A 19,923-nucleotide genomic window follows, 5' to 3' on the forward strand; every position below is an offset into this window, starting at 1 on the left:
ATGATTCACATTGCTTGTTGATTATATTGCTCATTTTTAAGTCATCGTATGTAACCCTATGTGTGTAACTACTAAACCATGAGACAAACCACGCCCAGATGACGCTCTTCGTCGACATGGAAAGAAGTGGGTGGAGATTTCTGATTCATCGGCCTCTGATTGGCTGCCGTGCCGGTATTGGTGACACGCGCCTCTTACCGCTTGTAGCGCGAGCCCTGATGAAACCGCTTCTCCGGTGTTAGCGCTTCATCAGGAAGAGAGCTAGGTAAGATAACGGCGCAAATCCACTAAAGGTGCTTATTTACTCTTGTTAACTATATATATCTGTGATGATCGATGTCTACAGAAAAACCTCATATCTTATTTACTCGTTTATTTTTGTTCCCCGGCCATCTTTCGGATTAACAGGGTAGTTTTAACGGCTGTTAGCTCGCCGGCTAGCTCGTGGTAACATACCGTAGACTAGCGTGCGCACCTCAACTAGTCTGACGTGGTTTTTCGATTGATTCTACATTTAATTTTCGGAACTTATCTTAACACAATTTAGATAGAAATTTCAGTTGTTCTATATCCAAGAAGTAAGGTTTACTCGTGTTATGAGATACACCGGTGTTTTATAGCTAGAGTTAGCATGGTGAAGTAACGTTAGTGCCTCATTGGTCGGGCCTTAGAGTTAACAGACACCCTTTATTCTCTTAAGAGTAGCGCTTCCGATTTTTAGTTATTATTATCCGTTATATGTGCTTTAAAAATTCTTCGCGATATCATAAGTGTAGTTTGCCGTGGAATCTTTGTTGTTTCAGTATCACTTCACCATTGCAGTTATTGTCCTACACTGCGTCAGGGAAAAGTACTGGCCGCCTCCACGTGAGCCGAGCAGAACCTCTGCGCCTCGGTGGATCTTAAACCGAGACCTTAAAACAACCTCTTGAAAAAAGTATAGGTTAAGACGAATCGAATGTTGATTAAACAGGAAGTACGTTTGGGAACCGTGCGTTTGTAATTATTTTTTTCTATAATCTAATGAGAGCATCTTTACATCCAACTAGTCTTTTTTTTTTTGTCTCTCTCACAGTTTTTCAGAGGTGTTCTGTTACTGGAATTCCCGTTAAAATGCCATCTGATTTAGCAAAAAAGAAGGCGGCAAAGAAGAAAGAAGCAGCCAAAGCTCGTCAACGTACAAAGAAACCAGAGGATGGAGTGAACGGTGATTCAGAGAAACCGGAGAACCAGCTGAATGGAGCGGCTGAGGACAATGGTGAGGAGAAACATTTAAAGGCAGTCTTAAAGCCTGTTCACAACAAATATACAATGTGAACATTTTAATTTGAATGTCTGTTAATGTTTAATGTCTTTTAGTCATGTGCCATGGAGACACTTCCTTTACATAAAACCATGACTTGGTGGCACTTGCTAACAGAATATTGCTAAGTGACTGAATAACTGAAATAATTAAAAACTGACTCTTTTCTCTCTGTATCTGTGTTATTTGGTGAACCTCAGCAGATTAAAAAAACAGCTATTTTAATATGTATATAAATAGCTGTTTTTGTGTGTATGTGACGTGACATTCAGCCAAGTATAGTGACCCATACTCAGAATTCATGCTCTGCATTTAACCCATCCAAAGTGCGCACACACAGAGTAGTGAACACACACCCGGAGCAGTGGGCAGCCATTTATGCTGCGCACCTGGGGAGCAGTTGATGGTTCGATGCCTTGCTCAAGGGCACCTAAGTCGTGGTATTGAAGGTGGAGAGAGAACTGTACATGCACTCCCCCTACCCACAATTCCTGCTGGCCCGAGACTCGAACTCACATCCCTTGGATTGCGAGTCCGACTCTCTAACCATTAGGCTGCGACTTCCCCCATATGTGTGTGTATATGTACTATTGACAATAGATTTTGTACCTTTGCTAGGGTATTTCTGGTTTTCTTTAAGTGCCACCTACTGTCAGAGAGTGGACTTGCATTTATTCAGCCTGCCTTTTATTTTTATGCATTAGTCTGAACAGGTATTTTATGTTTTTATTCCAAGACATTTCAAAACCTACTACACATTCCTTTTTTCTTTTTACAGGGGTTGCCAGTTTGACGAAGGAGCTGGATGAGTTTGAGCTAAAGAAAACCGAGGCTCGTGCAGTGACTGGCGTGCTGGCATCACATCCCAACAGCACTGATGTGCACATCAGCAGCTTGTCTCTCACCTTTCATGGACAGGAGCTGCTCAGTGACACTAGTTTGGAGCTCAACTCTGGTCGCCGGTATGGCCTTATTGGACTCAATGGAACTGGTAAATGAATTATCCATTCATGTTGGGCTAATAGATCTCCTCTTGGTAGCTTCAGAAGTAACTTTAATTGAAAGGCACTTAGAAAACTGACTGGTATCTAAAATTTTGTTTAGGCAAATCCATGCTGCTGTCAGCGATCGGTCACAGGGAGGTGCCGATTCCAGAGCACATTGATATCTACCACCTGACCCGAGAGATGGCTCCCAGTGAGAAGACCGCTCTGGAGTGTGTGATGGAGGTAGATGAAGAGAGGATCAGGCTGGAGAGAGAGGCTGAAAGGCTTGCTCATGAGGACTGTGAGTTTCAACTACTCTGATCCAATGCAAACCGCATATTAGGATTAGTTAGAAAGCCTAGAAATGACAGTTGGCATTTACTTGTTTAGCGTGAATTGGGTTTGATCCCAAGATTCCTGTGAATCAGTGATGACATAAGGATAAACATGTAATGCAGGTGTTGCTAGAGAATATTTTATTTATTAGATCAGATCAAAATGAAAACCTTCCACGTTTTCATAGGAACTGTTTTTGTAACAGCTTCCTTTCCTAGGCGTGGTATATTGGACATCTCAGCTTGAGAAGGCTCCTTAATTCTGTCCAGTTTTTAAGGAATCTCATGTTTGAGGAACACTTGTAATTTGTGAATTTAATTGTTTACATTTGTTTGTCAAACTTTAGCTGAATGTGAGAAGCTGATGGAGCTGTATGAGCGTCTGGAGGAGCTGGACGCTGATAAAGCAGAGATGAGGGCCTCGCGGATCCTCAACGGTCTCGGCTTCACCAATGCTATGCAGCAGAAGAAACTCAAAGACTTCAGCGGTGGCTGGAGGATGCGTGTTGCTCTTGCTCGGTGAGCTTTCAGAATCTCACACCAAAGTTTAGAGCTGCTGGGAGATGATGTAACAAAAGGCCGAATGATAGCACAGCTGCTTTGTGCTAACTGTGCAGTGACAAAAACTCTGTGAAGCGTTTTTTCTGATCCCCATGCATTTTTATGAAAGCATTTGCGTATATGTCAACCATTTCAACTCATAGTTCTTCTGAAATCTTCAGGGCACTGTTTCTCAAGCCTTTCATGTTGCTGTTGGATGAGCCAACAAACCACCTTGACTTGGACGCATGTGTGTGGCTGGAGGAGGAGCTCAGTCAGTAAGTCATTATTTTGAACACAAAAGCTATGTGAGAATATTGTATGAAAGGGTTTACATTTATAATTGTTCTTTGTGAATTGTTGCTGATGAAATGATGTTAACAAAAGGCCGAATTGTAGCTCTTCCATCAAGCAGTTTGTTCTTGGTATGGATAGAGCTTTGACAAAAACTAGACCGAAGCGTTTAACTGATCTGTCAGCACAACTCAAATGCAGTTTTGTACCACTTTATTAGTGTTCTAATCCTAACCCTATAGTTATACGTTACAATGAATAATTAATCATTTAATTAAACCTTTAAATTAAGTGTCTTGTATTACAAAATGAGTTTGGTTATTGGTGATGCAGTTATTTGCCAACACTATGCTGAGAGCTTTGTGCTCAAGTTTTTCTTTTCATCCCCTGACAGGTTCAAAAGAATTCTGGTTTTAATATCCCATTCCCAGGACTTCCTTAATGGCGTTTGTACGAACATTATTCACCTGCACCAGTGCAAGCTGAAATATTACACGGTAAAATTACTAATTATGTCCCTTCTACTCGCTTAGGGCTGATTTCTTATTACAAATGTGCAGTTTCATTTCTATATCATTTATCCTCTTCTGTAAAGGGTAACTATGACCAGTATGTGAAGACCCGAGAGGAACTGGAGGAGAATCAGATGAAGCGGTTTAACTGGGAGCAGGACCAGATCACACACATGAAGGTAAGCTGCTACTACTACATGTAATATGGCAAACTTCTGTGCCTTTCTCTAACCGCTTATCTTGTGATTTATCTAAACGTGTTCCTGTTGACCCTCAGAACTATATTGCTCGGTTTGGTCACGGTTCTGCCAAGCTGGCCAGACAAGCTCAGAGCAAAGAGAAGACTCTACAGAAGATGGTTGCCTCAGGTCTGACTGAGCGTGTTGTGAATGACAAGGTAATGAAACAACAGTTTTCACTTTATCTCAGGCACAACTCCATGCGGTTTGCCTTTTTTGTTGCCGTTTGCCATATTTCAATCAGTTGAAAAATGACTCAAGCTACCTTCTCCTTTAGACCCTGTCATTTTATTTTCATCCCTGTGGGAAGATCCCTCCTCCTGTCATTATGGTTCAGAATGTCAGCTTCAAGTATTCTGAAAATGCGGTATGCAGGTCTAATAAACTACCATATTTTACACACACTTGTTGCTGCATCCTCTTGAGGTTCTCAATTTATATCATTTCTTATTATATAGCCACATATTTATAAGAACCTGGAGTTTGGAATTGACTTGGACACACGGGTGGCCCTTGTAGGGCCCAATGGGGCGGGCAAGTCTACTTTGCTGAAGCTCCTCGCTGGAGAGGTAAGGCACATTTTAACACATTTGATGTAATTGGGAGTCTTTAGTATTGTGGTCTGTAAACATCTCTTCTTTCAGCTCCTGCCCACAGATGGTATGATTCGAAAACACTCCCATGTGAAGATTGGACGATATCATCAGGTCTGTTGGCTAGACCATTTGTCATGATATTTAAGTAGTAATATAGTAATTATAATGAATCAGATTGATATCAGTGCAGATAATGTCACTAACTAAAATGAGCAAATTAATAACTGTTAATATTAAAATGCCACCAGTGAGACATGAAATGAGTTCAGTGGCTTTAGACTGGTTTTAAAAATGAACTTTTTATATTGATTTGTTTCTTTTCCAGCATCTAACAGAGCAACTGGAGCTTGACCTTTCACCTCTGGAATATATGATGAAGTGTTATCCAGACATTAAGGAGAAAGAAGAAATGAGGAAAATCATCGGCCGCTATGGACTCACTGGCAAACAGCAGGTAGGTTGTCTTGTTTTTTTAAGATGCAAATAAATTCTACTTTATTTACCGATGTGTTCCTTTTTAAACTAGGTGAGCCCTATTCGCAATCTGTCTGATGGGCAGAAGTGCCGTGTGTGCTTTGCCTGGCTGGCTTGGCAGAATCCCCACATGCTCTTTCTTGATGAGCCGACCAATCATCTTGACATTGAAACTATTGACGCTCTGGCTGAAGCGATCAATGAATTTGAGGGTGGAATGATGCTGGTCAGCCACGACTTCAGGCTTATTCAGCAGGTAATGTGATCTTGCCCGTCTTGTACATTTAACTATTATTCATCTCAGTCAAGCTAATGCAGCTGAATGCAACATGAGGTCTTTGTTATTTTGTAGTAATACTGGTTTGTTTCCTTGCAGGTGGCTCAGGAGATCTGGGTATGTGAAAAGCAGACCATTACAAAATGGAGCAGGGATATTCTGGCCTACAAGGAACATCTAAAATCAAAAATTGACAAACAGACGCATGATTTATAGCCAATAGAGCCCCCATAGAAGGCAGTTTCAACATCTCTGCCAACCAGATTATTGCTGTCCAGGAAATACAAGCATGCTGGCTAGACTGTAGTCTCGGGACCACCTTTAACACCTGAGGCATTCACTGGGGTTTCCAGTGGAAGTAGCTGTCTTTTCTTTTTTTCGTGCGTTAATATGCATCACAGTATTTGGACTTTACTTTTGAAAAACCTATTAAAAATTATGGGTGTGCACTTAAAAATTTTGTACTAGAAACAGGGAAGGTCTATAGGACAAAGACTGTCATATGAATGGTAAAGTAAACTTTTTATTTGATCAAATATTGTTTAAAGCTGTATTTGCAATAATAATGTCTAATTAAAAGTGTACATTTATTGAATTGATTTGTACATTTCTTTTTAGTTAATATAAACATTTTGCTCCAGATGTATTGCCTTGGTTTCTTACAGAACCAGGAGGACCATGGTTAAGTGTCTGCATAGCTGAAAGATTCCAGCTGCCTTTCTAATCAAACTGGGATTAATACGGATTTTTTAATATTTTACAAAATGATAAATGACGGAAAAGGGGGCTATAATTTACAGTCTGGACTTTTTTTGTACCTTGGTGTATAGATTTATAAACGTTGAACAGTGTGACCATGTGTGTAATCTGTTTTAACAAAAACAAAAAATAGCTACGTTTAGTTTTTAAAGGTATGATTTATTCAGTATAACATTTAACATTTTACATTACTTGATTTTAATAATGAAACGCGATTTCTATCCCGAGAATTTGCATTTATGGATATTGCATATTTATTTTTCTCACCTGTATGACCAACAGAACTGCACGTTTTTTTTTACGTTTTCGCTGTAAAATAAAATATTTAGTCAATATGTTCAATAATAAATACAGTACATTTAGCTAATACGGTGCTACCATAGACTAAAAAGAGTGCTACCAGAGCCTGTCTATGGAGAGCCTTCCCACTCCCTATGAAGTCCTATTGGTATTGTACCGAATTTTGGTTGCAGGACCACCAGAGTTCCACTGGGGGCGATCGCAATGAGTGCAAAATGAATGGGAGTCTATGGTGCTAGACGGCTAAATTTGTCCCTTTCACCCGATTGCCGTTGAGAAATCTCAGATCTGATTGTAGGTTTTGCAAGATCAACATGGGTTATAGGTCGAAAGTTGAATGAACGAGTACCTTTCGATTTCTTACAGGTTGAGTTGTTGTTGCCCATAACACGCTAGCATTCTGCTAATGAATGTGTATGACGTCATTGACATTTTAAAATACTTTTTAAAGCAAATAAGTGACTAAAAAATCTAACACCCAGTAATGTGTAATTTATTTGCATCTTCTTTCGAATACATCATTCAAATTACTAGACAAAAAATGATATCTTGAGAAGAGTGGATTTTGACCTCCATTCATTCTGCACTCGTCCTGTGTGCGCTCTCATATGAAATCAGAGTGGGACTGCAACCAGTTCAGAAGCCGGAAAGTGTAGTGAGAGTGAAGCGTCTCGTTATATTAGACATTCTCGAGTCTGGTGCTACCATCACAGACACACCATTCGTTTTTATCATTTCCGGAAACACCGGATGTACGTCATTACATGATTGAGTACATTGTTTTTACTTGGGGATCTCGATTGTCACGTTAGCTGTTACAGTAAGGTATGTTGCAATACATATCTTAATATATAACTAATTATTTTGAACATACATAACTTTTAACAGCGTTATTTTGATGTGCGCAAAGCATTTGTCGTTTCCTGCTCGACAGAATGGGCTTGTAAAATGTGATCGATGTGCTAGCTAAGCTAAGCGCCGTGTCTATCAGTCCTGTCACTGACTGCAGTATGAGAGGAAGACTAAGTTAAGAGTTAGGATAAGAAACCGTTGTGCGTTGTATTTGACAGCTCTGCATTCACTAGCCTGATTGATATCTAAACTGATGTTCAGTGCTTAATAGTGATGATAACTGATAGATAGCACAACACTTCTGACAGTACAATTAACCATGTAAAAACTATTGTTAATATATGATACATTAGTTTCTAAAATCGCCTCTAAATTATCAGCATGATCACCACTTCGATGAACAAATTGAAAAAAAAACCCTTCTATTCTCTTCTGCATGCCTTCTGCCATCTGACTGTTTTTTAGCTAGAAAAATAACTTAAAGTATAATTTTAAAACCTTTCACCTTCACCTTGTGATAAACGTTAATCTTTAATAATTTGTAAATGTCGAAGTAAGGAAAACCTATATTGATATTACAAGATAAACCTTTACTGCACTTAAGTTTGCTTGATTATCTAAATCGTGTTAAAATGTGACTATTAAATGTGATGCATCAGGCTTTTGAGGAACATTTATTTGTCTCAGTCATCATGGTATTACATTGGCATTATTTGTTTTGCGCCCCACAATTAATACTAGACTGCTTGGATCATTAAACTAAGCATTTAAATAGCATCTTACTAAGACATATTGTTAGGAGAAATAGGGTGACAACTAATATTCGCATGCATTATGTAAAAAGTCTGTTATACTGTTAAAAGAATCTCATTGATTTGCATTACAAGCTGTCAGTTAAGCTTACTGTTTAGTCACATAAATAACAATTCATTAAACCTAATACAAAACATATTCAATTTTTTTAAGGTTGCCTTTAAATTTTGTGTAATGGTTCAATAAACTATTCCATTAAAAAACAAAACAAAAAATAAAACATTTTTTCTATTATATCAAATGTCAGGCTGTACATAATTAATTTATAAACAGTATAATCTGGTCAGTTCTTTAACCTGTCTGTTTGCTATTGGCTTAAACAGGGAAGGATCCGAGTGTTGGGCTCATAATGAATTCATGTGGTGAAGAGTTGTGGCATAAAATATTAATCTAAGCCGGGGTGCTCAAATATCAGATCTAGTTGTGCTAGTTGTGATTCCATTCTCAGATGGTTTCTTTCATTGTGTTAATGGTATTGTTTTACAGTAGACCATGAGTCTGCCAGCAGCTCCACCCAGCTATGCTGAAGCTACAGCAGGAGATAAAGAACAAGGAACTGGTAGCTTCAATTACGCCTCCCAGCCGCCCCCAATGCCACCCCCAACCATGCCCATGCACCCCAGCTGGGCTTATGTGCATCCCGGCCCCAGTAAGTGACCAGTCCCTATAAGATCTCCAGTTACAGATGCAGAAGTTTTGGTAATAAGCAAGGAGCATTATGCTTGATGTCTTTCTTCTCTGTTTGAACAATGTTAATAGTGGAAAATGTCTGCTTAGGTCCGGGATATTCCAATGCGTATGCTGCAGACATGTCCTCCTCACCCTTCTCTGACCCGAGCTCCAGCAGCAGCTTCGACGGCCTCAGTGGAAGCAACTGGGAGGACAAGACTGTCCGCCGCATGTTCATCAGGAAGGTGTGAAAGTAGAGTAGATACTGAAGTGTTCCTGTGGCTCAGTGGTAGAGCATTGCGTTAGCAGCGCAAAAGGTTGTGGGTTCGTGTCCCAAGGAACACATAGGTAAAAAATGTTAGCCTGAATGCACTATAAGTCACTTTGGATAAGTGTCTGCTAAATGCATAAATGCAAATATATTTTCATTTAAATGGTGTCAGTAAGACAAGTTTCAAAGGAATGCTGTTCTTTTGAAATTCACACTCATCAAGGAATTATTTCCAATGTATCAGAGTTTCCTCTTCGAAAAAACTAAGCAGCAGAACTGTTTTCAACATTGAAAATAGTAAGAAATATTTCTTGAGCACCAAATCAGCATATTTCTGACGGATCGTGTCAACTTTTGCGATTACAAAAAACTGTTGGTTTAAATTGTAATACTATTTCACAATATTATTGTGTGTAATAGTATTTATCATCAAATAAATACAGTTTTTATGAGAATAAGAGATGACTTTCAAAAACCTTAAAAATCTTACCCGAAATGATGATTAAATGCTTATGTGTAAACATCCTAGTTTTGAAGAGCATGTGTTTCATTGGCAGGTCTTCTGTATCCTCATGGTTCAGCTCATGGTCACATTTGGTGTGGTGTCACTCTTCACATTTTGGTAAGTCAGACACACATCAGAGAACAAGACAAAGCCCCATTTTATAAATTTCTTCCACTTTTAAAAGAAAGCCCTGCAACTGATGAGCGTTCTGTGTTTCACAGCGAGCCAGTCCGGAAGTTTGTACAGTACAATCGAGTTTTCTATCTGACCTCATAGTAAGTGACTGTTCTGTTTCCTCATTAAAGGTTTTGGGACTTTATATTTAAAGTATATTCATTGCTTTGTTTTCGTCCAGCATGACTTTTATGGGAACATACCTGATGCTTGTATGCAGCACAAATGCACGGTAAGAACATTTTTTTCTTTTACCATACGTTCTTCTTGTTTTTGAGTTTGAGACCAGAGTAGGAGATGTGTGATTTCAGGAACTTTGAGCTTCTTTAATATCCATCACATTATCTACAGACGAAGATACCCTACCAATATGATCCTTCTAGCCATTTTTGTAAGTACTGTCATTGTCTCATTCATTTACAAGTTGGATGATCATAAACACCCATTTATAATAAGTACCGTATTTTCCGGACTATAAGTCGCACTATTTTCATAGTTTGGCCGGTCCTGCGACTTATAGTCAGGTGCGACTTGTTTATCAAAATTAATTTGACATGAACCGAGAGAAATGAACCAGAGAAATGAACCAATAGAAAACGTTACCTTCTACAGCCATGAGTGGGCGCTCTATGCTGCTCAGTGCTCCTGTAGTCTACACTGAAAACATAGAGCGCCCTCTCGCGGCTGTAAACGGTAATGTTTTCTCTTGGTTCTAAATAAATGCGACTTATAGTCCAGTGCGACTTATATATGTTTTTTTCCTCATCATGACGTATTTTTGAACTGATGCGACTTATACTGAGGTGCGACTTATAGTTCGAAAAATACGGTATATTTAATAATAATAACTATTGATTATATTGTAACTACCAGAAAAAGAAAGGGGTGAATATTCTTGCTTTTATTTTCAGACTTTGGCAATGTCCTATATGGCAGGCATGCTTGCCAGGTAAGAAAAACTTCAACTTATGTACTTATATTCTATATAAAAAATGAAGCACTGCTAGAAGTCAAATGTTCTTTATAACTGGTAAGAATTTATTTTAGTTTTTTTGCCGCCAATAGAGAAGTAGGGTTAGGAGATAGAAAATGCAGTTCATACAGTATAAAAACCATAAAACATGAAAACCCAGCAAGTGTGTGTATGTGTTGAATTTGTGGCACTGCTTTAACCTCTCTCTCTTTCTGTCTACAGCTACCATAATACCAAAGTGGTGATGATGTGTGTGGGCATCACAGCACTGGTGTGTCTGGCCATCACGCTCTTCTGTTTCCAGTCCAGGGTGAGATCCTTTTGTCCTAAACAGCTTCTTTCAAGTGCTTCATTTATGTGTCATCTGATAGAGTGTTGTCTTGGGTCGTCTAGGTTGACTTCACCACCTGTCATGGATTACTTTTCTCCCTCATGATGGTGCTGATGGTCACCGGGCTTCTGCTGTTCTTCACTGCACCATTTGGATATGTAAGCTGCTTTTAAACCCTTAAGAGATATTTAAGTACAACATCTCTATAATCCTGTGTCATAGTCACTTAGATATACCGTTTACCTTTATCTTTTTGAAATAGGTACACTGTAAAAAATGATCGTAATTTGAATGGTAAATGAATGCACTCAAAAAATTTTGTATGGACTAATTCTGTATGGATTTTTTTTTTGCAGCTGTTTTACCTATATTTTGAATTGCACATCGCATTGTATTGTGTTTTAGGGTTAAAGGAAATGTCTGTAAATTTAATAGAATATGTACTGGAATTTTCTGTGGATACCTGTTAGTTGGTTAACGATAAATTACTTTTGTCTGTGGAAAAGCTACTCGTGATGACCTTTGATCCATCATGTGACTTTCATGTGAATTAACACCTGGGTTTTTTGGTAGTTGTTAGTACATTAGAAAGGTAAAAGAAAACAGATTTTTGCACTTCAGTAAGTTATTATATTAACAATACACCAGTTAATGAAATATGTGACTCTGGAGCACAAAACCAGTCTTAAGTCGCATGGATATTTTTGTAGTAATAGCTAAAAAAAACATTGAATGGGTAAAATTATCAATTTTTCTTTTATGCAAAATCCATTAGGATATTAAGTAAAGATCATGTTCTATGTAAATTTCCTACTGTAAATATTTCAAAACTTAATTTTTGATTAGTAATATGCATTGCTAAGACCTTCATTTGGACAACTTTAAAATAGATTTTTTTTTCAGCATTTAGATTTTTTAGCACCCTCAGATTCCAGGTTTTCTAATAGTTGTATCTCGGCCAAATATTGTCTGATCCTAAGAAACCATACACCAATCGAAAGCTTTTTTAATCATCTTTCAGACGATATAAATCTCAATTGACACTTAAGACTGTTTTTTTTTGGTCCAGGGTCACATATAGGCTTTTAATGTAAATGTAAGTTCAATCCATAAAAGCTAAAACATTCTGGGAACATTCTCCACGTATTTTTTCCACAGTTAAATGCATTTCCCATGTGTTTCCATTGCAATTGAAAAGAAGCTGATTTGTTTTATATAATAGTCATAAATATATATTAATCACTATTAATGAATTCTAATTATTATATATTGTCAGGTATCATGTTGAAGTCATAAGTTTGTTATCAATCCAACCATACAGTGTCGTCAACTCAAACATCTGCTTGTTTTAGATTCCCTGGTTGCATACTGCTTATGCTGGATTTGGTGCTCTGGTTTTCACTCTGGTTAGTACCCTTTAACTCTGCAATATCATCATGCTTATGTGCTTCGTACAAGATGTAATTATCTCATTTTTGTTGTACTTTAGTTCCTGGCGTTTGACATGCAGCTGCTGATCGGCAACAGGCGGTACTCTCTGAACCCAGAGGAGCATGTGTTCGGAGCCATCTGCCTCTACATGGATGTGGTTTACATATTCCTCTTTTTCCTTCAGCTCTTTGGGAGCCGTGAGTGAGGTGTTCATGCTGTGTCCAGGCTTTAGCCTTTGTCCATTTGTTACACAGATACACACACACACACACGCACATACACACACCCACACCCTTCTCAGTTACTCCAAGGTTTGGTGAGGAGTGAACAGTCTTCCTTCATTCTGTGTGGCAGTTGAAGTTTGATGTGTGCTGTTGTTTTTCTTCTGGTCATGGTTAGGGCAGCTCTTTGCACACCTCGTATGCACCCTCGCTGCAAGATAACCATGCTACCAATCAGATATACACATGCTGTTCATGGTAGACAATCACTGCACATCATTTTTGTGTTTTCAGTTCAAGTGATTTGAAAAACCCTAGGTCATCTGCATTGAATAATGTTTAGAATTCCATCACACAATAATGAGAAAAAAAATCAGTGTGTGATTTAGTGGGGAATATAGGGACACTACTAACTTGTCAATGGATATTATCCCTCCGTTTGCACGTTGTATAGTTGAAATTAATCTTAAAACTGACAGGCAATCACTAAATGTATAATAGTACTTTTAACTTAAGTTTCAATCAGTCCACAACATTGTGCAGTGAAATTATACCAGAGCTGGAGAGGCCTGTATGTGACACTTTGAATTGCTTTTTGTGCAAGAACCTGCACTTGAATGGGAAGCAGAAGCTGGAGCTTACAGGAACTTGTTGTGGTCAGTGAATATTTTGTGCCTCAGAATGCTGGTTGATAATGAAATTTCAGTGTTGTTGTATGCAGCCAATGCAGATTTATAAAAATAAATTCATTAATTATATTAAACTGTGTGCCAAAAATAATTCTGTCATGTGACAATGGCAGAGATTTTATTTGCGGCACTTGGTCCAACAGGTCAGCGAGGTCTGCAACATAATGTGACCCTGGACCACAAAACCAGTCTTAAATCGCTGGGGTATATTTGTAGCAATAGACAAAAAAATAACATTGTACGGGTCAAAATTATTGATTTTTCTTTTATGCCAAAAATCATTAGGATATTAAGTAAAGATGTTCCATGAAGATATTTTGTACATTTCCTACCGTAAATATATCAAAACTTCATTTTTGATCAGTAATAGGCATTGCTAAGAATTCATTTGGAAACTTCAAAGGCGATTTTCTCAATATTTTTTTTCTTTTGCACCCTCAGATTCCAGATGTTCAAATAGTTATATCTCTGCCATTTATTCAGCTTTCAGATGATGTATAAATCTCAATTTTGAAAAAATGGACACTTAAGAGGTTTTGTGGTCCAGGGTCACATGTCTATGAATTGCCTCGTAAATGAACTCGTAAGTGTGTGATGCTTGGGTGTTTTTGCTAATTTCCAAGACACTTGATTGCTTTTACTGTCTAATTTTCTAAGTCACATTTTAAAACATAAAATGTTTTAAATACTGAATTATCAGGTGCTGACTTATTTGAAAGGGATGACTTGTTACATTCGGTAGAGACAAAAGGTTACATGTATTTATGATTTGTTTCAAGCACATACTGTAGGGCATATTTTCCATGGGTTTAATATACAATTTTCGTCTCTTAAGAACTTCTATGTGTAGAGAGTGTGTTGACATTTTAATTTGGGAAAACTTTTCTTAATTCTGAAATCCTCAATAGGTTTTTAGGTCATTTAAACCTCTATTGGCATTCCCGTTTGCTTGCATTTTAAACTGTTTCTATAAATTAAGCATTAATCTTTTCGATGGATTGTTGTTTCGTTTGTCAAAGTGGGTTATAAGAGATTTGGGTAGAAAGCCTCATACCCATATGCTTTATTTCTTGATTTAAGGCTATGCTAACCTACAGTATTGTTACTGAAATGGTAGTTTAAAAACACAAATTTGTACATTTCACACATGCAACTTTGTTCCTTTTTAGATTAAATGCATAAATGCTTTTCAGACACTGAAAGCTTAACATGCTTGGTTTTGAAAGCTATTTTTTCAGCAGAAGTATTTAAATTTGAGGTGATCTGTGTATTTTTTTTGTGCAGTTCTTCTTGTAAATGTGCATATAAAGTGTGAGTGTATATGGACCACTCTATGCCTTTCCTCTCTCTCTCTCTCTGTGTGTACTTCTGTGTCTACAAATGAATACGTTTAACCTATTATTACTGCATGATCTGTGGAACAGAGACCCACTGTGTGCTAATTTAGAACACAAAAGCATTCCTTCTTTTTGCTGTTAAAATACTAATGGCCAGTGGGTGATAACAGGATATTGTGTTGTTTTGTAACCTCATCTGTGCTTTAGTAAAAATAAACAGAACCGTGAATAATAAACTGGTGTGTTTTGTGTTATTCCTGTTATGGCAGTCATATAAAAAAAAATAGTATATATATATATATATATATATATATATATATATATATATATATATATATATATATATATATATATATATATATACATATATATATATATAGATACAGGATACAGGAATGACCCGTATGTTGAGTGCAAAGCATTAAGATAAATGAATAAAAAAAAATACGTAATATTCCATGTACATTTAATCAAAAGCCATATAAATAAAATGTAAACATTTAAATGGAAATAAATCGAAAGAAAGTAAACCGTTATTCGTGAGCCTTGGCTGGTCACGTGACCAGCGCGCCTGACGTCATTGCATAATCACGGAAACATGGCGCTGCGCTCTTGCTGTCGACGGCTCGCCGCACAGGTAGCTCGTTTAAAGCACTGTGTTAACGACTGCACGAGAAATGTATCTGGTTCTGGTTTATCTCTAGCACGAATCAAACCGCTGCATGAGCCGGCGGCCGTGTTCGTGCGGTCATGGCATCTGTGTGTCAGCGAGCAGCGTCCCTCTGGCGCTGCAGGGGTCAGCAACTGGACTCTTGCGTGGGGGGTCATGGGTGAGTTGACATGCAGCTTTTCTGTGAACCGAAAACATTGGTGGCTGTATTTGACACGTGACGTAATATGCGTGATGCTGTCACACCAGCGGTTCTTTTAACGCAGTGTGAGCTCTGTGTAATCATTAAAATGTTTGCTTTTGCACCAGCCTTTTCGCTCTTTGGAAGCTCTGATGAGAGGACAGAGGAGCAAAAACTTGAGGATGAGCTGATTCTGCTCTTGAAGAAAGCCAAGGTATACTGTGATGCTTTACTGAGTTCTCTTAACTGACACACAGGTATCACATCAAAACCGTCCGATCATGTACCTTCAGCTGTTTGTCCTAGCGTAGTTTGAGAGACCACAATGAAAACTTGAAAAAAGAGGGACAAAGACTAATATTTAAGTTCAAATTATTGCTACATTGTTACTCTGATAATATATTTTTAATGATTAAAAAATATTTTAAAATTAAATGATTTGTGTAAAATAAATAAATATATTTTCATTCTTGGGTGATCAATTCTTACACAAATTTTCCAAATCAGATTTTAAAACACTTTGTAAGTAGGCATTATTTTTCACCTGCAGATTTTGTAACCAAGGTATTATTTTACATTAAATGCCTGAGGATCACACACTAGCAGTCAAACAACGTGTTCTAAAATCAGCTGAAAAATATCAGACATGTTTAATATTGTTCAACTGGAACAATCACTCAGCTAAAAAAGAAATCACAACGTGATTTTCTGTCAAGTGTTTAATTCAGATCCTCAGACTGGCTCTGACTTTAAGAAACTAGCATCAAATTTTCCAGATTTAAGTGGGGGCAAAAGTTATGTAGTGCCTTCCAGTCTTGAGTATTTTTTCAAATGATTTTCATAATATTTACTTTAGAAGACTGAATGTTACCCATCATCCTTCACAGTACAGCATGATGATTGGGGAACTGGATGCTGCCAATGGATTCTTACACAAAGCTGTTCGACTGGCACATCAGATGCACAATAACGATGCCATTATATACACATACAGCCTGGTATGGTGTTTTTTCCTGACTTTGTCCTCCTTTTTAACCTCACCCAGACCTTTTATTCTCCTTGTTAAACTAAACATTGCAACCATCAATATTAAATATCACTCAACAGAGAAGATTAAATGAGAGCATCATTTTGCTTCACAGATGGCCAATCTTGCATTTGTCCAAGGTCAGCTGGAAAATGTGAGTAAGGCTGAGGGTGATCTTGCGCCACAGACTCAGTGCTCTACATTAGTAGATTAGTGTACATCTGTAGCGAAAAGCAGCATGTGAGACTCTTCGTTGTTTATTGTTGCAGGCTGAGAAGCTGTTCAAAGCAGCCATGAGTTTTATGCTGTCAGGAGGAACACCACAGGTAAAAACATTGATGGAACCTTTTTTTATGAAAGTGTAATGCTTTTTACTGTTTAAGAATGACACCTGTTTTATCTCAAAAGGATGACAATGCAGTGATCGAGATGTCGCTGAAGCTGGCCAGCATATATGCCACTCAAAACAAGTGAGTTCTGCTCCTCTGCTGAGAGAGTGAAAGCTGACCTGTTCACCTCTGCACTCTTCAGGAACTCTTGACTTTTCATTTCCAGGAACGAGTTGGCAGAGCATGGCTTCCAGTTCTGCACAGAGTCTTTAGAGGCCAAGATTGAGAAACAGAAGGAGCTTCCTCAAGAAAGCCTGTCAGGTATCACAGCCACCTTTCTGTTTTGGCTGTATGCCACTGCAAACACATCTTTTGCGTTCGTTTGTCAATGTATTGATCTCCTACTATATGTTTGTATTTGTATTAGATGAGGAGCGCAAAGACACAAGGTTGCTGCTCGGTCTTAGTCTGGACGCCAGGGCCCGTTATTTGGCAGCTAATCATCGTTTCACAGGAGCCTGCAGAGATTATCGGCACGCGCTGCAGATCTGCCAGGAGGAGCAGGGAGAGTCCCATCCACAGGTGATGACATTACACACTGCTACATATATTATCATAATTATCCGATGGTTTGTCCCATTAAATGGTATTGGGTAATCTGCTTCAGAGCCTGGTTCTGTTGAGTGACCTGGCGACGGTGTTGGACCTGCAAGGAAAGCATGATGAGGCTCTGGCTCATGTGAAGAAGGCGGTTGAGCTCGGACATGCAGCGGGTCACCCTGATCAACATGTGCTGCTTGGGAATATGGCGGGAATTCTGATGCACAAAGGTTCAACTGACCCCTTTAGTACCGCTGACGTTTACATTTAGTTTTTGAACAAATGAAGTGCAAAAATCACAAATTCATTCTGATATACAATCCCAAATGTAAATATGAAATATTTATAAATACTAATATATAAAAATACAACATATTATCTGTATATATACTTCCATTTTACCACTCGGGGTCAGTAAGATTTTTGTTCAGAAGTTGTTCAGTATGAAATAATTAGTAACAATTTTATTATGTAATTTATTCCTGTGTTGCCAGCTGTCACATGATCCTTTAGATATCATTCTATGTGTAGGGCCCTATGAAGTCTGTTTTATTTTTTCAAAAAAGCTTTTTTTTTTTTTTTTATTCCCTTTTTTCTGTTGAAATTTTTCTGGATTCCATTGCTTTTTTGTTTTTTAACTGTTTTAATGGTGACATTAAAAAATATTACTAAAATAATTAATTGAATTCATGAAACTTGCACAGTTTATTAGCAATTTATTAAAAGTTTAACAAAATATGAAATACTTAATTTTTTTTTATCACATTTTATTTTTACCAAATTCTGTTTCCCATTAATTTTCTGGATTACATTTTAATAATCAAAAGCAATCTCCAATTAGCTGATTTAATAAAAAATCTTTTTATTCTTTTATTTCTTTTTCTCAAAAGAACTCTCAGAGGAGTGTTCATAGGGCCCTAAATATGCTGATTTGCTGCTGATAAATATATTATTCATGTTTAAAACAGTTGTGCTTCACAGTCATTTCATGCATTCATGCTTACTAAAAGTATTAAGTTCCTATAATTATATATTCCTGTTGTTTTATCATTTAAAAATGCATTTTCTCAGGGATACACAGTTGTGTCATGGATGCTTGTCTTTGGTTGTTCAGGGGAGTTTGAGGAGTCTAGTAAACTGTACCAGGAAGCTCTGGCTCTGGCACGTGCAGCGGGAGATGGAGAAGCTGTTGAGCAGCTTCAGGAAGGGTTGAAAGAGTTGGCCAGCAGGAGAGACGGCCAAACGGAGAGCAAACCCGAGGAACAGGAACATAAGGATTGATCCAGACGATGCCTGTGTGTGCACACACTCCTGGAAGTATAATCTACTTCAGTACAGCACAACATTAGGGCAAATATATCAGTTTTGTGCAACATTATCATCCTTAGCAGGGCCATAAATCTCCAGTCATGAATAATTGTAACATTCACTGGTTGCCATTTCACATTTTTTCACCCATAATGCAACAATACACAACATATATTGTCTAATGCCCTTTTTATATATTACCTCCCATTAGTCTTATTTTGTATCCTTGCTCTTAGACTGTAAAAAATGTTTCCTCTGTAAAACAGAGTCAGGGAAGATAATAAGAGACCGATGACTGAGCAGCTCATCAGTGGTCTTGTGAAATATTGTGCAATGAAACATGTAATAATCTTATTAAAAGCTAGTTTGTGTATATGTGTTTGATGTGAGAAGTGGTTTGATAAACCTGTGAACAAAATCTTTGTCCTTGAATGTTTTTTCTCACCTGAATTTATTAAAACTCATGCACTGTAGATGTCAGTAAGTGTTCAGATTTCCTAACGATCATTCAAGAAGCCAAAGTGAATCTGAAATGTTGATTTGAGGAAACTTATATTTGCGTTTTAGTTGTCTTCATTTCATTTCTCGAAGCCAATTTGCTTGCAGCATTCAGACACAATACATGAAAATGAAAAAATACATACACCATTAAATATCTCATTTAATATTTCTTGCATCAAGGATTTCAACTAAGCTATTTAATTTCTATCTTTTAATAAAGATATCATGTTGTGTTCAAAATGTGCGACTTAAAGCTGGTGCCCAGAAGTTTCTCTGCTATTTTAGTGCCTCAATTTAAAGGAAAATGAGATTAACTTGGTTACTTAATAACTGGCCTTGGATCCTTTTCACTCTTTAAACCATTGGTCAAATGTTGGTCTTATTCTCTGAAGATGATTCTCCTTCTCAATAAAAGAGTTAAATATT

At 37.7% G+C, this 19,923-nt stretch overlaps 3 protein-coding genes and 1 non-coding gene across 8 annotated transcripts; all 4 read left to right on the forward strand.

The window, feature by feature from the left end:
* The first annotated feature begins 122 nt into the window (after positions 1-122).
* Positions 123-6,151, forward strand: LOC113045689 (ATP-binding cassette sub-family F member 2-like). Of its 3 annotated transcripts, none has more exons than XM_026206257.1 (15): positions 123-265; positions 1,076-1,258; positions 2,082-2,294; positions 2,408-2,590; positions 2,972-3,143; positions 3,347-3,442; positions 3,853-3,955; positions 4,054-4,149; positions 4,248-4,367; positions 4,487-4,576; positions 4,668-4,778; positions 4,854-4,916; positions 5,131-5,259; positions 5,332-5,535; positions 5,656-6,151. In XM_026206257.1, exons 2-15 carry the CDS (start codon positions 1,114-1,116, stop codon positions 5,770-5,772), a joined length of 1,842 nt encoding a protein of 613 aa, XP_026062042.1. In that variant the 5' UTR covers positions 123-265; positions 1,076-1,113; the 3' UTR covers positions 5,773-6,151. The 3 variants fall into 3 exon arrangements, with proteins under 3 accessions (XP_026062042.1, XP_026062043.1, XP_026062044.1); XM_026206258.1 differs by having other exon boundaries at positions 182-293; XM_026206259.1 differs by lacking the exon at positions 123-265 and adding an exon at positions 837-976.
* On the forward strand, positions 3,527-3,644 carry LOC113046504 (small nucleolar RNA SNORD89). Its single transcript, XR_003276103.1, has one exon. It is a non-coding gene; the product is annotated as a small nucleolar RNA SNORD89 (small nucleolar RNA).
* A 1,182-nt stretch (positions 6,152-7,333) lies between the features above and the next one.
* LOC113045691 (protein lifeguard 2-like) lies at positions 7,334-13,828 on the forward strand. Of its 2 annotated transcripts, none has more exons than XM_026206262.1 (12): positions 7,334-7,440; positions 8,767-8,929; positions 9,058-9,194; positions 9,778-9,842; positions 9,947-10,000; positions 10,081-10,131; positions 10,251-10,290; positions 10,811-10,848; positions 11,095-11,182; positions 11,266-11,361; positions 12,556-12,609; positions 12,693-13,828. In XM_026206262.1, the coding sequence occupies exons 2-12, from the start codon at positions 8,773-8,775 to the stop codon at positions 12,837-12,839; spliced, it is 927 nt and encodes a 308-aa protein (XP_026062047.1). In that variant the 5' UTR covers positions 7,334-7,440; positions 8,767-8,772; the 3' UTR covers positions 12,840-13,828. The 2 variants fall into 2 exon arrangements, with proteins under 2 accessions (XP_026062047.1, XP_026062048.1); XM_026206263.1 differs by having other exon boundaries at positions 7,342-7,440; positions 8,770-8,929; positions 12,693-12,839.
* Positions 13,829-15,442: 1,614 nt separating this feature from the next.
* On the forward strand, positions 15,443-19,469 carry ttc19 (tetratricopeptide repeat domain 19). Of its 2 annotated transcripts, none has more exons than XM_026206260.1 (10): positions 15,443-15,711; positions 15,861-15,946; positions 16,620-16,730; positions 16,875-16,913; positions 17,029-17,085; positions 17,168-17,229; positions 17,315-17,409; positions 17,516-17,670; positions 17,756-17,936; positions 18,803-19,469. In XM_026206260.1, exons 1-10 carry the CDS (start codon positions 15,480-15,482, stop codon positions 18,967-18,969), a joined length of 1,185 nt encoding a protein of 394 aa, XP_026062045.1. In that variant the 5' UTR covers positions 15,443-15,479; the 3' UTR covers positions 18,970-19,469. The 2 variants fall into 2 exon arrangements, with proteins under 2 accessions (XP_026062045.1, XP_026062046.1); XM_026206261.1 differs by having other exon boundaries at positions 17,756-17,918.
* The last annotated feature ends 454 nt before the right edge of the window (positions 19,470-19,923 follow it).

This window comes from Carassius auratus, chromosome 27 (genome assembly GCF_003368295.1).
Source record: "Carassius auratus strain Wakin chromosome 27, ASM336829v1, whole genome shotgun sequence".
Lineage (NCBI taxonomy): Eukaryota > Metazoa > Chordata > Actinopteri > Cypriniformes > Cyprinidae > Carassius > Carassius auratus.

What these genes read in the sequence shown, in the direction of transcription:
- LOC113045689 (XM_026206257.1), top strand. Translation starts at nt 1,114, where the DNA reads ATGCCATCTGATTTAGCAAAAAAGAAGGCGGCAAAGAAGAAAGAAGCA. An exon ending in TATTGGACTCAATGGAACTG is followed by an intron (nt 2,295 to 2,407) that starts GTAAATGAATTA and finishes AATTTTGTTTAG; the next exon opens with GCAAATCCATGCTGCTGTCA. An exon ending in ACTTCAGGCTTATTCAGCAG is followed by an intron (nt 5,536 to 5,655) that starts GTAATGTGATCT and finishes GTTTCCTTGCAG; the next exon opens with GTGGCTCAGGAGATCTGGGT.
- LOC113045691 (XM_026206262.1), top strand. Translation starts at nt 8,773, where the DNA reads ATGAGTCTGCCAGCAGCTCCACCCAGCTATGCTGAAGCTACAGCAGGA. An exon ending in GTTTTCTATCTGACCTCATA is followed by an intron (nt 10,001 to 10,080) that starts GTAAGTGACTGT and finishes GTTTTCGTCCAG; the next exon opens with CATGACTTTTATGGGAACAT. An exon ending in TCTTCTGTTTCCAGTCCAGG is followed by an intron (nt 11,183 to 11,265) that starts GTGAGATCCTTT and finishes TGGGTCGTCTAG; the next exon opens with GTTGACTTCACCACCTGTCA.
- ttc19 (XM_026206260.1), top strand. Translation starts at nt 15,480, where the DNA reads ATGGCGCTGCGCTCTTGCTGTCGACGGCTCGCCGCACAGGTAGCTCGT. An exon ending in TTATATACACATACAGCCTG is followed by an intron (nt 16,731 to 16,874) that starts GTATGGTGTTTT and finishes TTTGCTTCACAG; the next exon opens with ATGGCCAATCTTGCATTTGT. An exon ending in ATATATGCCACTCAAAACAA is followed by an intron (nt 17,230 to 17,314) that starts GTGAGTTCTGCT and finishes TTTCATTTCCAG; the next exon opens with GAACGAGTTGGCAGAGCATG.